This window comes from Corapipo altera, unplaced genomic scaffold (assembly GCF_003945725.1).
Source record: "Corapipo altera isolate COAL_440 unplaced genomic scaffold, ASM394572v1 100, whole genome shotgun sequence".
Lineage (NCBI taxonomy): Eukaryota > Metazoa > Chordata > Aves > Passeriformes > Pipridae > Corapipo > Corapipo altera.
Window position 1 is genome coordinate 2,560,488 of NW_020884952.1, and position 18,859 is coordinate 2,579,346.

The window sequence follows — 18,859 nt, forward strand, 5'->3', positions numbered from 1 at the left end:
AAGCTATTATGGGTGTCTGCAGTAAAGCCAGAAATTCAGTAACTGAAGTTAAAGCCAGGTCATTTAAATCCAGCTGGCACAATCAAAGTGATTACTGAGCATGTCTTTCAGAAGAGAAACGAAACACAGAAAAAAGGAATGAAACATAAATACACACTACATTTTTTAGCAAGGATCCACAGACAGAAGACTTCGAAAAAAAAGTATAATGTTCAACTCCCTTTGAGAGAATGAATGTCAAACATCTGAGTGTCACTGGTGTGACCTTCAAACATATTAAAAGATGAATGACACTGGAATTATATTGTTACAGCAATGAGTTCAGCATAACATCCACATTCCTGTGTAAAACAAATTTATGTGTATCTACAAATACAACACAAGTATTTTCATTTTTTCTTTTATTTACCAAGAGGTAAATATAAGAGGTAAGATCCTGACACCCAAATACAAAAGTATTAAATAGTTTTTTCCCATTTTGCTAAATTTATGCCTCTTAGCTATTTGTGACTATTGCACCAGTATGAAACAGTAGTCTAAGTAAGTCTTGGATCACAGGTATACTGCTTTTGTTACCTAAAATACCACACTGAGACTGGGCCTAACTGTCTGTCATCTCACATAAGCATCTCTCCTGTGTCAGCCATCAAAGACTGTATACCTAGTTAGTAAATCAACGTTACATTGGTTAGCAGGCAAACTGGTCCCTTGGAGAAGTTCTTGGGTAAAAAGTAATTCTCTGAACAGTCAACACACAGGAAGCTTTTGCTCATTTAATGAGTAAAAATCTTAAAAGAAGATGCAATAGAGCTGGAGGGATTATCACTCTTAACTGAGAACTCTGATCTTAGTTTTATTTTTTGTGGATTCAAATCACCTCAACTGACAATGGACAGTTCAACCAGAACTTTATATTCTTCTATAATGCAAATATAAAGGAAAAGGAAGCGCTTCTTGAAGGAAGTAGAAGTAATAACATGATTTTGCTCTGGACTGAACACCAAATTCTACAACCATGCTTTGAGAAATACAAGGTGTAACGTTTTACTTCATGTCCAGATCCAAGCAATAGGATTTCCACCTAGGTAATATCCAAAAGCTCTGATCATAACCTTCACTGGATGGGAATTTCTACAAAGCTTTGGTTAGGCATGGAGCATTTCAGTGTGTCTGAAACCTCAAAGTTCACATTTTATATTACAGAAGCTCAATGGCCATCACTTCGACTGAATTTACCAATTCCTCAAACTAAAAACACTATTTACCACCTAAAACTGATAGGCAAAAAATAACGTAAATCCATAATGTCCTTGGTCCCGTTTGTCTGTTTTAGTAACAAAGGTGCAATACATTATCTTCTCACTTATAAATCCATCAATGTCATTAACTAAACAAGTCCAACAGACTTATGGCCTCATGTATAGTCAACTGAAATAAAAGAGAACCTTTCCACTGAAGTCTTTTATCTGATGTCTGTTAATCCCCTTCACACAAGTTTGTCTGTGGACACAATTCTGGAAGAGGATAAAGCCATTTGGCCTATTTTATGCACAGTTCCACAATGCTGCCTAATTAAAAATTCACCTCATTCACTTAATTCAGCTGTTTAAGATGTTCTCAGGAGAGTAGTTTGAAAAGGTTCACAAAGATGATGACATCCATTAATCAGACTATTTTGCAAACCCCATCCAAGTGCCAGAATACAAACCAAAGCATTGTTTTCACCTATTTGGTGATCAAAGTTCAGGCACTAATATTCCTTTTTCTGTTTTGTTTTGTTTTTTTTAATCCCCTCTCCACCTCCCCCCAGGAGGATAAAATTTAAAATTTTAGACTTGGAGACAAATTTTTACCCACATAAGTAAGATCCTCAAGCACCAACAAACTGTATTTTGAAGGTACACAGGTCAATTTGTTAAATGTATATAAGGCAATCCTTAAGACTGACTTCAGGGATTAATTTATAAATACTGTTTCCTTTCTTACTTGTAACTGAACAACCTAATCAGTTACATTTCTGTAAATACAGAATAACTTCACAGATTTCAGTTATCTAATTTGAGTTTGACTCAATTAACACGGACAAATTAATGAGTCAAGTCAGGAAAGGGCTACTATTTAAATATTTTTTTTTCTCTTCAAAGATCATAGCTGTAGTCAGAAGAGACAAAACATCCATGCCAAAATTTAATACAGTTTTGAGCTGATAAGAATCAATCTATCTTTTCCTCAATTGCTGAGTCCTCCATGTATCTTTTCAGGCTAAAACTAAGTAATGTGAATGAAAAACAGTGCATCACTCACCGTGAGAAAGAATTACTGCTGCCATATATAAAACCACAATAATATCAGCATGTGTAAGCAAATAGTTAAAAACAGAGCAGGATATAAAAAAAATATTTAAGGAAATTGTAACAGTAAAATCTTCTATTGTCCATGCTTGCTCACCCAATGAGACCAATTACACTTGGAGAGTGCAGTAGCTTTTGCTGGAACTTACTGAGACACACAATTTTCTTATATACTCTTCATGCCAAACTTCTGGTCTGTGCCATGATTTTGGAACATTTGGTTTGGAGGAAGTACCAATTTCGCTATTTCCAGTAGATACCTCTTTAGGAGACCTTGAGAAGCCTCTTATCTATCATATAATTTGGGCCATGAAGAAAAATCAATGCTAAAACGCGTGAGAGGTGAGCAGAAATAGCTTTTTGAAAGTAGATCTCTCTCATTCTGCATGAAGGTATGATTTCTAGTTGGATGCTTCATCATCTGTGAGCAAAAATATCTTTCACAGCAGTTGTGCAAGGTGCAGCAATATCTGTGTGTCTGTATAGGTAAAGCAGATGGCCAGAAAACTTCAAAATTACTTGATTTTGGAACATGCAAATTACTACTCGTGTGCATTTACAGATTCAATTTGCAGTTGCAAGAATGGGATTATTCTAAGAATAATTTCTTTCCTACTTTCTTTGACTTAATTACAGTATCAGAATGACAGTAATTCAGGTACAGATATCAAATGTGGCTATTTTTCTGCATTAGTTCTTTTTTTTTTCCCCAGACTGGAACCCTTTTTATAAGTATATATCTAAAGCAAATATATAAGAATACCAAAACCAGTAACAACAACAGAACTGCAGCCACAACAATACTGAATAAGGTGACTATACAGGAATATTAAGTGAATAATAACAACTTCAAAGGAATTTCAAATACAGGTGATTGTATTACGATTGTATTACGAAGGATTGTTATGGGGAAGGATACACTGAACGTATGACATTTCTCTGTCTTTAATCCCTATTTACTGTTAGTCTGAAAGGTGAGACAAAGGAAACTTATGACATCACACAGTCACATTTAATCTTTTCTTTCAAAAAAACTGGCAGTTCAGGGTACATACATATGGCCTTTCCACACTTAAATACTGCAAGTGTAATTGAATAACCATTATTAATTTTCATTATTTCAGTTCAGACAACGACTTACCTAAAAATGGATCACCGTATTCTGTATTAGACAACTTAAGCAAGTTGTTTTCCAAAGTCTCCACCACTTTAGCTGTAATAAATGCAATATTCATATCAGCATTCACAATGATTTCGTAAGCAAAAGATATACTTTTTAAAGCTGTTTTAAAACTTCACACTGAAATTTTGAAGAGCACTTTCCATTGGCAGAAAAAAAAACAAGATCACTTTAATGAAGAATTCCACTCTATTCCTGAGAGCAGTTCATCTCGGTAAAATAAATTTCTAGAGTAATAATTAGTGTCTAATGTCTATCAACATTAAAGAAAGACTTATCAAAATCTAGTAGCAAAAGTCAGATAAAGGTTCGCGCACAGCTGGGCAAGAGTGGATGGCAACAGTTGGCAACAGGCAACACACAGTGATTGAGATCTCCAACTGGACTAGTTTCTCTGATAAGGCATGTTTATCTGTTAAATCATAAATCCTAAAACAAAAGTAGTTCCTTATTCCAGCACAAGCTAAAATTCAGAGGGATTTTCTCCCTTTGCTCTCATTTTCTCCATACCACTCTTCCCTGGTTCTGCTATTCATCAATGAATGCATCTGCTCCTACGTGTTCATACTTAAAGACATTTTTTGCCAAAAGCCTAGAATTTTTCTCTCTTTCCTAGGACAGACTACAGAAACCTTCATGCTCTTTCCCAGCACACCTGAGCACTTTCTTGTCTTGTTTTCAGTGAGAAGGAAATAATATCATAATTGAGTAAAACAGAATAAAAATAAGTTTAAGCCTCACTTCAGACATTATAAGGATTGACTCAAGAACCTGGTACTACGATAGGTGTAGGCGTTTTGTGCAAAAACATTTCTCCAATAAACCGTAGATATCTAAACAAATTAAAGTTTATCAGTGTTGGAACAAGCTCCTGAAAGAGAAAAACCTCCTACCTCGTTCTGACACTACATCCACTGTAGCTGTTGATGTCCCTGCACTTAGAGGTTGTGGCTGTACACGATTTGGCTGCAGGAATGAAGAATGCTTGCTCAGGCTCTGAGGATGTGTTTGGCTCTGGACGAGGCATGGCATAGATCTTCTAGAAGGTTTCAATGGATGCTCTTTCACTGTTTCACTCTTGCTTGTATTCATACCTGAAAAAAGCCAGAAGAAAAATAAAATACTAAGCTCTACCCTATTAAGCCATGACAAAGAAAGATAGCTAATTATGAAATCACTTAATAAGCAATCCTCCCACTAAACAAAAATGTTTGGCACGCTATAAGGTTTGAAGATAGTTAAAAAAAAAAACAACAAAACAAACAAAAAAAACCAAAACTAAAGTACAGATGCCAATGGTATGCCATTCTGTAAAATATTTACACTTTCCTTTCAAAGCTACAAAAATTTTCCCTTCACCATTATGGAAACATATTAATGCTCTTAATACTTTTACCTATTGGGTAACCTTTGTGAAAAAAACATTGTAAAAGCACTAACAAATGTGGCAAAAAACCCCAACATTCCAAAGTTAGCTGGAACAAAACAGCTGGCACAACAATTTGGAAAAAGCCCAACTTTTAAGAGGTGTTCTTGAGATATGAAGAAATAAAGTAGCTTTCCAAAGTGAATGGGAGAAGCAAGAGTGAGAAAAATTCACTGGCTGAGGTAAAGATAGTTAAGTAAGCACAGGAAAAAAGGAAAACCCAAACCAAACCACGATGCAGCCACACTCACTACTTCCCACAAGCAGACCAATGCCCCCTGAGAAACAACTACCTCCTCACTGCTCAGATTTTCTTGCTGAGTGTTATTCTCTTGGCACGGGACATCCCCCTGGTCCGCTGGAGCCAGCTGTCCCAGCTGTGTGTGTCCCCTCTGCTCACTGAAGAGCAGAGCTGGGAGACAGAAAGGGCCATGGTGCTGCACAAGCACTACTCAGCAACAGCCAAAACTCTGGGGTGTTAGCAACACTGTTTTAGTCACAGATCCAAAACACAGAACCATACAGGCTGCTACAAAGAAAACTAACTCCCTCCCAGGCAGATCCAGTGAATACGTTCCGAAGTTAACATCAGAAATCTTTGCTACTCCCTTGTTCATATGCCTCAGGTTATTCCATCAAGAATTCATGCACTGTGACCTCTGAGAGACTGCTGCCTTTCCTGTCAAAGGGAACTCTATGGAAAAAATACAGTCTGCAAAATGTCTGGGATATCTTGATGAACACATAGATTAGGATTAGAAATACATTGATATTCACCTCTACCAAAAATTAAAGGTGGAGAAAAAAAACCAAAAACAAAACAAACACAAAAGTATCTATTGGTTTCAATGCCAAGGAAAATTAACCACATGAGGTTTGCTAGGAAGCGTGCTAAAGCCTCCTGCCTGTACAGGATCAGGAGATCTTTTGTGATTGCTGTACACAAAGATCCTCAGAAGAGTAACATAGATAGTCTGTTTTACTACACTATTTCTGTTTGACAATGCAATTTACCACTACATGTTCTTATAAATCTTAGTCTCTTATTGATATATTTAACCTCTCTCAGCTGTGCTAGAAAGAGTAATCTGACCCTTTCTCCTGCTTGGAGTGCCACGACCTTCCAAGGAATTTTCCCCATGAAAATCTGTGCCACTCGAAGATGGGTGTCGCACTCTGCAAGTCTCTCTCTTATCTAAACTCAGCGCAAGTGTTAAAGAGAGTCATTCTGGCAGCCACACTCGCACCACTTGAGCTGGGGCCGAGGCAGCTCCAGTGAGCCAAGGGGTGCCCCGCTCGACTTCCCACACACACCACACTCACACGGCCAGACAAGGTTTCCCTACCGGCTCCACACCAGGTTTCCCACAGCAGAGTCTCAGACGTCTGGATCCTTCAAATAATTTAATCACGTTGCAACAACAGAATAACAGATGGAGCTGGGTGCTCCCTGAACAAAGGAAACCACAGCTCCCCCTGGGCTCTGTCATGCAAAGGGTCGGCAGTTCACCACCCAGAGCTCAGTCTGCAGCTGCACACGGACCTACCTGCACTAAAAGTATTCTTCAGCATCAGAGTCTACAAAGAAGATCCTCTGATTAGCAGGAAAGCCCCCGCATTTAACTATAATAGCTAAGATCACTTAAAAACTTCCCCCGAGCTCACAGAACATGCTTTGTTCTAAGTGTTTCTCTCACTGAGAACTTAATTAGCAGACCGAGGACAGTTCCTCTGCAGCACAGCACACTGTTCTTGGTCAGATAGATTAAGTATTTAGTAGGACATTAAGGTAGACAGAGGTAAACATCCGTTGCCAGAGGTTTTTAAAAAGGTACGAGCAGAAAGGACTCTGCTTCTTAGCGAAATGGATGCTGTGTGCCAGCAGAGCATGCAGTGGCAATGGGCTGGAGCACCGACAATGTCGTGTTCAGAGCAGAGCAAAGCCACATAATATGTCTGTTGTGCTACTCCAAAGGTTTCTAGGAAGTCTCCTTTGTAGTTCTTCCTAAAAGGATGTGCTTATTAGACAAAAATCTACAGTAGTTAAGACATAGCAATGGGTAATATAGATTAATACATAAAAAGATATACTTCGTAATTGTTCTGCATGGCTTTAATGATCAATCTCTTAAGCAGTGATAGGCTGCCATTAACTATGGGCCCTACTGCATAATTACTTCATGTTGCCAAAAAATAATGTTTTTTGCATCTATACTGGAGTCACTGTGCGAAGCAAGACAAATCACTACTACCTAAGAAATTTACGGTAATGCAAATAACACACAGTCATTCAATTTTAACCGCAATTTAAGTGATACGTGTAGAAAAAAGAATATAATTTTTATGATGAGGCACTGTCTTAATTTAAAAGAAAATTATTCCCTTTTGCTCTCTCTCTCTCTGTGTTCCCCTGTGTCATTTCAAACAGATTCCTTAACACCATGCTGCTTCTGCTTGAAGAATGTGAGTCACAGCACAGTAACCTCGGAGCAGATTCGCTGTTATGGTAGTGGTATGACCTTCACGATTAAAATTTAATAAGTTAGTTCATTTTCTGCTACTGTGTCAGAGTAGTGTTTTATGAAATGCTAGTTGTGGTGGCATTTGCTGTTGCACGTCAGTGCTTACCCAGCTCTGGTACACTTGTGGCTGACACACAGCTTGTGGCTGACATCATCAACTGGGTCACTAAATTGATTTACCGAAATTATTTTTATTCCTTCCTCACTTCGCCACAGGGGTGTTTTCTAGAATGTATGTTTCCAACTAGAACTTTGCTCCACAGATCTTGCTTGTTCAGGAATATTTAGATATGCAAAAAAAATAGACACATATACACTTAGCCAAAAAAAAAAGGAAGAAAATAAAAAAAGTACATACTTGTTTTTAGAACCGTATTTATTGGTTTCTTTCCCTGCAAAATATTCCTCTGGTAGTTAGCATGAGCATGGAAATGATTACAGCATGAATACAGAAATTTCTTATTTTGGCGAAAAACATCATAAAGTTTATGGTTTAATCAGATCCTGCCTTTTTTATTTTAGCACTTCTGCCTTGGGAAGTCTCCTTCCAAGGGGATGCTGGGGATCCCTGTTATTGAGGCAAAACCCTACATGGCTCAAAGCCAGAACAGACAGCTGTACTACATCTCATAGCTTCCTGATAGAGCAGGCAGGAAAGATGGAGCTAGGATATGAAGAGCTTTTCTGATTGTTAAATGAGTATGCACCATTTAAAGCATGTTCAACATTATGCCAATCTAGAAAGACTCTAAATGAAGCCAGCTCTCGGAGGGCTCCAGATTTTGGCCATGAGAAACATAAAGGAAAAAATTTGCTGTGCCTCATTCTGTGAAATGCAGATAGAGTGGATCATTTCAGTACTAGTAAGAAAAAAAAAAGTGCCTTTCATTTGCTCCTAACTTTAGGTGAAGAAAGTTTGAAGTTAGTCCATATGCATGCTAACCCAATGCTGGAAGCGAGGCTGGACCAGTGCTAACCTCAAAAAGAACAGCCCAGTAACTATTCCCCATTTAATCGAGAATAAACATTGGCATAAAAAAGGAGTAGCTACTACCTAAATCAATAGATAGATCACCGGTCCTGGCTCCAGCATTGATCCAAGTGCAGGGGTGCCCAGAGTCCTGGGGGCACTGCCTAGACTTTGTGGAGGTACCTTTTTAAAGATAAGTTTTCTGCACCCTGGAGCTAAGTTTCTCGCTTTCTACGGAAATTAGTTACAGTGCACAGTTCATTCTTCTTGACCTTTTTGGAAAGGGGTCTGAGGGCTTCAGGGGTCTTTTCTGGTCTTAATCCTCCCCTACTGAGTCAACCTTTAGTCAACCTCCTTCTTGTATTTTTACTGTACTGTGTTGTGCTTATCTCCAGGGCCTAGAACAAGGACATTTGTGCCAGAAATATCCTAACTCTGTATGGCCCCTTTCACCAGCTACATCCTGTTCTTTCTCACAGCTTGTTCTTACCAGCAATCCTTGGTTGGCTCCATGACCATTTGCCTATTGGTATTTGAGACATACACACTAGCTCTCTTTATTCTGGGTTTCTACACTCATGTCATCACAAGTGTGATTGAAAAAAATACCTTCTTAACTGTAAAAAAACTTGTGTAAAGCCTTTGCCTTCACATAGCGTACATCACACTACCTAAAATAAAATGTCATTCATAAAACACATTGAATAGAGAACCTGATAAATCTCAAATGTTTCCGGCATCATCACAATCAGAATCTTTAATCACATAAATTATGAAGAAAAGCTTGGAACATTTTCCATGACATTTAGGTTAAATGTGAAAACATTTTCACAGTGTCAAGTGTGAAAGCTCAGTTTGGAAGACCATTTAGTTTGGAAGACCATTTAGTTTTCAATACTCAATGGATGTAACAAATACTTACTCCTAAAGAATAAGCTCACTCTGATTGGCACCTACATTACACAAAAAAATCCTTAATGTAGGATAATTATTAAATTCTGAAAAACCTTAACTGAGAGATACTGAAATAAGTTATTATTCATTATGAAGTAACAGCAGAAGTTTTCTTATCTATTTGTAAGACCTCAACACATACAAAGGGTATCCAGTTTCACATATTAGACCTGTATTTGAGTAAGTCATCCATACTTTCCTTTTTTATACAAAACATAGAATCAAACTGGATAACCTCTATCTTCATTTTATATTCCTACATGGGAAAAAACCCCACCACAGCATCAAGTATTGTTATTATATTAACACTCTTAAAAACTCTTATTATAGCTGGAAAAAAATTAATCAATCCATTTCTTGAAAAGAAAAACATGAGACACTCACTAAATATGGCTGAATACAGCCTACAAAAATGAACCCTGTTTCTCTTCAACACTATCAGTAATATCATGAAGGCTTCTGATTTCAAATTTTTTAAGTGTATATTTCAGATCAATTTTTTGATTTTTACATTATGAAGTATAGAGGTCAACACAGAATCACACAATCAATTCAGCTGGAAAAGGCCTTTAAAACCATCAAATGCAACCACAGATCATCAAGTTCAATATTATTCCTATTAAAAGTTTTAGCTCAGCCACTTGGATGAGTACAACTCCTAAGCTGGCCAATAATTACATCCTGAATGATAGTTAAGTCATCGTGATGGTATTTTTCAGTATCATCCCACTACACAAATAACACTGATTATAACATTAAGCCTCACCTTTATAAATCAATCATGCCTTTAAAGATTGCTTCTATTAAATAACATCATTTCACTTCAACCTTTTGCAGTTTTAAGAATCATGAAAAGAAGAACATATGCAATTAAGTTAATTGTAAATGCCTATACTTGTGCTAGCCTTTTTTTCCCCTCTCAAGACAGATATGTGAGAAACAACGTTCAATCCAGAATTACAGCTGAGGAACTGATGGGATTATCTGAAAGTTCTCCAAGAAAACACAGACACACAGAGACACAGGCACACATATGATGAGACTTAAAAAAATATATGGTTAATTCAATTAGTGATTTAAACATCGCAACCTGCTATAACAGTTTTCAGACATGGGGAATTTTCCCCCACAGATCTTGTAAACAGTATGTAACATTTTGTGCAAGCTTCCGTTTCTAATTCTTATTTTATAGTACCTTATCCATCAGATCAAGACAAAGCTACTACTGTACTTAAATAGTCCATAGATTTTTATATCGGATCACCTCTTCATTTTTTTTTAAATTTATTTTTCTGATGAGTATTTAGAAAGGACTTCAACACAGCACTATAAGTAAGGCTTAATGGAACCCCATAAATATTTCAGCTTTTTTTCTCTGACTTGACAATAGAGCAGCACTCAACGTTCCATGAGCACTCTAGCAGCCACAAAACCAAAAGATTAGAATCCCCATTAGCCATTTTGGCCATAAGCCTTTCATGGACAATTATTTAATTTATAAACAGCTGCCCTTTGCAGAAAAAAAATCCCTGAGATACTGTTTCCCAGGGGAAGTTCCAACTTCTGTGCTGAAACGCTTGTTGTTGGCCAGCACTCAATTCAGTAGGATATTCAGTATTCAGGACCTCTGCACTCTAGTGCAGTGATGATTTCACTTTTCCTTTCGGGTCACTGCTAAAAATACCAGCTAGGGTTAAAAGTGATCCCTAGAGAACCTGACTGTAAAAGAAAACTCATGAGTAACTGTTTTCCTATTTTTAAGTTTTATATTTGTGTTTGAGTTGGCATTTGATATCCCCATTAATTTGGAACTCTACTCTCTAGAGACATCATCTTCACCTAGGCACTTCCAGTTGTGCCAGGGGAAATAAACCAATAGTGCAAAAAACCCTAAGGATTTAAAGAACGCTGAAGACATTCCTTTCATTTAAATATGTTTGCAAGCAGAATTCTCTGGTTCTGCAACCTGGATTGTCAACTTCTTTCCAGTTGTGGTCTTATTTTTGTCACAACTATACCAAATGCAGAGTAAACAACAAACAAACTGGAAAACCCCCAAGCACACCCACTACAGTGCTTTTATGGAGAATCAGAAATCACATTACTTCCAAAATTTACCTCTCACACTCAGGCCAGTGAAATTAAGACCTAATTCCTTGTAGAAGCAGCAGGAAATTCAACTGCCAGAATTAAAGAATCACTTGGAAGCTGCTCAAACCTCTCCTTCTAAATACAGCATGAAGTTGGCCTTGCTCTCATATGGTGTCTATCAGGATACGTCCTGTAATGATCAGCTGTAAAATTAAAGTCAAGTCTATTCCTTTAAAAACTCTTACCTTGATAGAAATTACATAACTAACTGACAGGATGAGAGAAATAAAATTAGAAAATACAAACATGTTTTCATTGACATAGCAGGACAGAGATGTTTAGTCTTTCTTTGCCTCTGTCTTCAATACTGATGACAGAGTAAGGGAGTCCCAGTGTCCTAAGCTGGAGGACCATGGCTATGAGAATGATCACCTCCCAGCTGACCCTGAACTTGTGTGGGATCTGCTGCTCCAGATGTATCCCTATACATGTATGGGGACTGATGGGATTCATCGGAGAATATTCAGAGCTGGCTGATGTCATTTTGAGGCCTCTCTCAATGATTTCTGAATGGTCTTGGGCACCTGGAGAGGTCCCAGTTGACTGAAATGTTGTCTCAATTTTCAAGAAGGGCAAGAAGGGTGACCCTGGAAACTACAGGGCTGTCAATCTCACTTCAGTGACTCATAAAATTATGCAGATTATTCAGGCAGGTAATGAAAAAACCCGAAGGACAATGCAGTCATCAGTCAGAGCCAGCACAGTTTCTCATGAGAGAAAAGTTCTGATTTCCTTTCATGACAAAGTAACCCACCTAACTGATCAAGGGAAGCCAGCTGATGAAATCTCTTTGGGTTTAAGTAAAGCTTTCAATATTGTCTCTCCCAGTATCCTTCAGGACAAAATGTCCAGCATACAGCTAGATAAACACGTGTCCTGGGTCACACAGAAATTCTGGTATCCACCTTTTCTTTCTTCTCTAAATACACTTTTTGGCTTTTTGGTGTTTTGCCTCACAGTATACATCATCCAGCATAAGGCTCCCAGCCCCAAGCTGCCCAGAGAAGTTGTGGGTACCCCATCCCTGGTAGTGTCCAAGGCCAGGTTGGATGGGTTTGAGCAACCTGGTCTAGTGAAAGGTGTCCCTGCCCACAAGAGAGGGATTGGAATGAGCTTATCTTTAAAATCCCTTTCAACACAAACCAACCTATGATTCTACGATATTTAAGGTCCATTACATGGAAACATGATTAGAAATCTATTTTGGGATCTAGGGGGGAAATAAAGACATTTATCTCATGCAATCTCTGAGCAGTCCTGTTACACCTTATGCACACAGAACTAGGAAAGAAATGAAGGCTTCTATTACACCGGGGATATGCCCTGGCCTCAACAGCTCTTAGGCTTTTAGGCCCTCATATGACATGGATTGCATATGACATTAAGAACTGTTAGTAATCCCACCCAACACCTACTGCATTACCTATTTTGCAGTCATTATGATTCAGCTAATTTTTGAAAATAGCAGTTTTCACATCCTCACCTTTTCCTACTTCATCCAATTTTCTTGATTATTTAATACAGGCCACAAATCTATTCTTTCTGTATATCTGATTGAAAACTGCTTTAAGACTTCAGTTTCTCATCATCTACACAAGGAAATTACTTTTAAGAAAACAGATTTTAATTTAAAGCATCAAAATGGAAAGGAAAAATCCTTTTTTTTTCCCTACAAAAGTGTAACCAAGTTAAACACAAGATGTTGTTTTTAGTACCACCTCAGTAAGGAAAGACTCATACCAAATTTAAAATGTTAAAGAATACTGTTCTCTTTGTACAAAACATGAGACTATCTCATGATCACTCTTACAAACAAAATTATACACGTTCCTGATACTACCCATGTTAGTGAGATGCACGTTAGGCATTTTTAAGTGTCTATTGTTATTAGCAAATAACAGCCAAAACTTTTGATCTTTACTGACAAAGGTCAGAGAAATACCATTTTAAAGTAAGGAACAGTTCAAACAAGCAGAGTGCATTTTTTTGCCACGGGGGTCTACTTACCCTCAAAACAGTTAAGAAAACTAAATAGCTTTTAAATATGGATTACATTCTAAAGCTTTATGCAATACCTTTTATAAAGTATATCCCCATGAATACTTGGCCTTACATAAAATAAAATCTAATTTTAACAGAATGAAATTGGTGCCTGGCTAATCAGTAATACTTGCATGCAAATAAAGCAAAATATTTCTGTCCTTAATTGAACATGGGAATTAGAAGGCTTCAGAAGGCTGCTGACTAGTCTGGAAAATCTCCAAAGCTGTTGTAAACATATCTGCCAGAAAATATTAGAAAACCAACAAAACATTCCATTTTCTCCCCCAAATCCAACAACTTATTCAATCTCTGGAAGGCTATATGACCTCATCGAAGCAGCCAATTCCCCAGGCCTCATTCTTGGAATTCTTCAGAAAATGCTCTCTCACAGCAGCCTCAGGAGACTGGCACTGTTAAAATTGAGTTGATTTAGCGACAACATAATGAGGTTATGGAAAAGGACGACAGTGCAATATTGCCTTTTAATAGAGCAAGATAGGGCTTAAGTGCACCAAGCATAAAATAAATAGGCATCAAGGGTTTTGATCTAGGTTATAATATTTATTTGCTAGCCAAACAAAAGAGGAAACAACTGGAGTGAACAGCCCAAGGTGGCATAAAACTCAGGATGTTGGGGCCTTCTTTCATTTGTATATCCAAGTGGCTCCATTCCTTTTTCACCTTAGGAGACGAAAAGTCTGATCGCAAACAGCTCCTCTCTGAGAAAGATGAACTGTGAAATGCCTTTATTCACATTCTGTATTCTGTCATGGTTGGTCAGGTTAGAAGTCAACACGTTGGAAATGGGGTCCTATGACCTCATTCTGATTATAACTGATGCAACAATAAAGATGGTCAGCTAAGACAAAAGACACATTTAGCTGTGTTATTTTGTGGACTTAACTAAAAAGTCAATAGGAATACAAATATAAAGTTCTGGTTTTCCTCAGTTTTCTGCATATATCTTTGCAGAACAATATATAAAACCTGTCTGAAATGCGCTTCTGGAAAATAGTACAATACATTTTACAAAGTAAATCAGAGTTTAAAAGAGCTGCTCAGCCAGTAGAGTAGCAAAAACACAATATTCCTCAGACTTGTGTGCAAATCTATCTGGAATTTAGTTCTGTAAGAGAACTGGACAACAAAACAAGCAACCTGCAGGTTACTTCAACTTGTACTTCAGTTCCAGAAATGGCTCCAAAATTAGGAATCAGTGGTTAATTACACACACATCACAGGCACGGTGCTGCTTGAAGTCTTGCCCTGAACAGCACTTAGGCATTTTCCTGCTTACTAAAAAAGAAGTCGCTTATTTTGGTCACTGCCTTTTCAGTCATAACCAGTACTGCTCTATATATTTCCAGTCAGATCTGGAAAAAAATACCCTTAACCCTCATCCCTCTCCCCCTACCCCATCCCCAGATTTCATTTACAGAGACAGACCTAGTAGTGGTTTGTAATAAATGCTGAGCTCTTGGTCCTACGATTCCAATTCAAAAGAATCATGCAAGCAGGTTGATTATATTCAGCTGAAAACTAATGCCAGTAAAACTTCAGTGGAGAACTGCTGGCAGGCAGCAGGTACTCAGGACAATGACTTGGCTTATAGTATTTCCATGGGAAAAGTGCTGCAGTGAAAATAATTAAAAAACTGAATTCCTGCCAGAAGAGATTTTGGGGGGGGGGATAATATTCTGCTATAAATTATAACTGAGTGTAGTGAAGAATACACTTAGTATTCTCAAAAAAAAAATCCAAATTTTTTTTTAGTAGAATTAGTACATACTTTACAGATGGACGGGTGCAATGAAAGAGATGGTGGAAAAAATAAAAATGTTATAAACTTTGAAAACAAATGAGTAATAAAAATAACAATAAAGTTTAATATTTTTCAGTGCTAAATAGGAAAAAAGCTCTGTGAACATTCTCACTTTTTTCAAAATTAAGACGAGAGAGATCAAAGCAGAGAGTAATTGACAATTTTGCACGGATGGAAAACATAGCAGAAGTTTAAAGCATTGTACATTGCTAAAGATAGATTTTTGTGCATTGTGTAGAATGGATAGTCCTTCTGCAGAAAGTGGAGACCTGTAACAGAGTTGAGCAAGTAGTGCTGCTTGTGGCCAGGCAGGTTAAGGTGTATGCATGACACAGAGAGTAAAGCATTGTAGTGTAAAACAAACTTCATATTTTTAAATGCAAGTATAAACACAACAGTTCCAATGGTTGAAAACAGCGAAATACAAACAAACTTCTACTGAAGGAAACATATAACATGGTGTAAGATAGTATTGTATCACAACAGCTGTAATTAATGTGAAAAAAGTATTCTTCATTTTGTGAATGTAGGTCTCTCACTGAGGAGGCAAAAAATGGTGCTAAGTAAACACAAAGCCTAAAGAGCAGAATCAAATTACTGACATGATATAGTCACAAGAAGGCATCTAATAACATTAGTATGCTGTTTAGAATAAGGCAGATTTTTTAAAAAAAAATTAGTATGACAAAGAGTAGTGAGCAAATAATCTGGAGAGGTTTAGCTGCCTTTTTTCCTTCTCCAAGGGAGCCATTCTATTCCTCATAAAAAAAAATAAATCAATCAGGTTCAAAACGAAAAAAAAAGCACACACACACACACACACACAAAAACCCCCACATGACTGAAAAAAAAAATCCAACCCAGTGTGGCAGTATCCTACTGAAAAAGCAAAACCGAGTATAAGCACATGGTAGAAGACAATACAAATAACCAATTCCACAGTTCATAAGTTTGACAGAATCTGTGCTGTAAAACTGTGTAATTAATCCCTTTTTGCTGCCAAATATTTGAACCCCCATCCTTTTAACTCTTTCTTCATCCTTTTTTCTTTGTAAATTCTGTTTATAATTCCACAAATAATTCTGAACTTCACCTATAGTTATTACCTCAGTTACAAACTACTTACTAGCACTTCAACTCCTCTTTCCACCAACCCTTTTCTTCTGACAGCCAATGAGAGAAAGGCTAAATTATTTATTATAAGAACAAAAAAACCAGGATTTTTTTTTTTTTTTTTTTTTGCACAGAGTAATGAAAGAACACACACCTTCTTTATTTTCTAGATGGCATACTGCAGTATAGGTGCCCATCAAGAAAACTGTATAAATATCTAGAGAATAACAGGTATTTGTTGCAGTTTAAAAAAAAAGTGCATACACATTTACTGCTTCCAATTTCATCCCTGTGGTCATACTCTGGCTATAGAATTACTAAGATATAGCTAAATCTAATTACAAGCACTGACAACTCTGGGTGAAAGCAGTGCTAATGAATATTGCAGAAGGAAAAACATTATTTCTAATATCTACCTTCTCATCCTCCTTGCATTGTTATGTAGCTGTCCCTCTCACAGCTTGCAGGAAATAGCAGCAATGCTATGTATCTTTTCAAAAAGTATTCCAACACCAGAGATGAATTATAAAATACACCAATACAAAATAAACTGATGTCTAGAAACTTCCATAGTTACGCAGCCAACAATTTTCATTTTTAAGTTTCATTAGCTTTTGAGTAACTCCATCCATTTTAACAGCAGATATGTGCCCTAGACTTTTTTTTTAATTTTTGTTGGTTTCAATTAAAAAAAATGTGCTTGAGCTGTTCCAAAACCATTGGGAAAAAACGTATTTGCTAATGCTAAAAAGAATTCTGTGACTTTCACTGAACAGCCCACATGTTCTCTCCTCTGATTCTGTAGGTTCCTTTGCAGTCAATCACAAGAGAGCTGATTAAATGTAACAGGATGTGCTACACAATATCTGCAATTAAGGCTGCAGAAGCCATTTATGTTCTGGCATTTCTGAACCGAGTAACAGTGTACAGTCTACAAAAAAACCACCAGTAATGACATCTGAAAGAAATTCCAGTAATAGCTAAGAGTTCACACACATTACATTACATTAAACAAAACAGTCTTTAGGTGTGTGATACTGCTCCAGGTGTGTGATGCCTTTCTAAAGAAGACCAGCAGTGACTCTCTGGGTGTGTGATGTTCTATCTCCTACTAGCCAGGCTGTGTCAAAAGGGGCCTTTTTTGTGCACACACACCCCCATTACCCTGGAGAATGCCCAAATTTTGTATTTCTTGGGCTTCTCTCCCCCACCACACTGCGACGGACCAAGACACCAGCAAAAACAACAACCAAGTTTGCTGGAGACCTTTGAGTGGTGACCATAAACTTCTATTCTTTTGTCTCTTCCTTTCTCTCTTTTCCTTTACTCATTTCCTTGGGTTTTCTTTCTCTTTCTTCCTTTCTCTCTTTTCCCTTGCACATTTTCTTGGGTGATACATTTATACTTTTACATTGCTATATTACAACCAAAACAGCTGAATACCTGTTTTCCTTTGCAATACCATCTTTATGCTTTTATATTGCCATGTTACCATAGATAATAACAACCAAAACAGCTACATATTGTTTTCCTCTGCGACCAAACTGTACTAGAATAAACCATATCTATGTATGTATGTGAAAACATTGATCATCTAGTACTGATTTACTTTAATTCACACTAGGGGAAATTATCAGCAAAACCCAAAAGTGTTTTAAGTTGCCTTCAACAGATAACTCATAAAAGATCTTCTCCAGTCTCTGGTACTCGAAACTACAAAAAATACATCAGTCAATATTATTTGGAGACACACAAAAGACTGGAGAAACTGGAGGAACCCATCCCTGCAGATGTGCTCACATGGTGCTTTTAAGGGTCTGAGAGAAACAAAGTAATTGCTGCAGATGGCCTAGTTTTTACAGTAGTTTACAGCCTTGCAGGCTTTATCTCAGCAACCAAAACTGTGCTAGAGGCTTTAACTCTTCAAAAGGAAACCACGGACCAACCTTGCAGAAGAACTTAGCGATATGACAGAAATTCAGCATCTGGAGGGGTTTGTTCTTTCTTCATTTTTTTGTGTGCTTCCAAAACTGAGGAGCAGCCAGTCCTCTCATTTGCTTAACTTACTAGCTCTCTTCCACTTTCAATGAGTACAAATGAGTTTGCTGCTAAACTCTGTGATAAGCTAATCCATAATCAACAAAATTTTCATACTACATTTCATATGAGGATTTAATGGCTCAACATGTGAGTCAAATAATCCCTGCTTTTAAGAATCCCCAAGTACTTATCTACAAAAGTGACACTAATGGTTTCAAAGCTCTTTGTGCAGACTTTTAGTATGCATTTATATGGTCATATGCATTTCAAAATGCCTCTAAATACTG

At 37.3% G+C, this 18,859-nt stretch overlaps 1 protein-coding gene across 7 annotated transcripts in view; it reads right to left on the minus strand.

The window, feature by feature from the left end:
- Nucleotides 1–18,859, minus strand: part of ANO3 (anoctamin 3) — a 133,452-nt gene that overhangs the window by 83,336 nt on the left and 31,257 nt on the right. For 4 of the 7 annotated variants that reach the window (XM_027663321.1, XM_027663319.1, XM_027663324.1 and 1 more), the window contains exons 2-3: nt 4,425–4,625; nt 3,493–3,564 (exon numbers count right to left, since the gene is read on the minus strand). In XM_027663321.1, coding sequence (XP_027519122.1) covers nt 3,493–3,564; nt 4,425–4,623 — 271 coding nt within the window. In that variant the 5' untranslated portion in view covers nt 4,624–4,625. Of the gene's footprint in view, nt 1–3,492; nt 3,565–4,424; nt 4,626–5,250; nt 5,271–6,303; nt 6,322–6,504; nt 6,514–18,859 lie in introns of those variants that run through there. The other 3 variants (XM_027663323.1, XM_027663326.1, XM_027663322.1) reach the window with 3 other exon arrangements.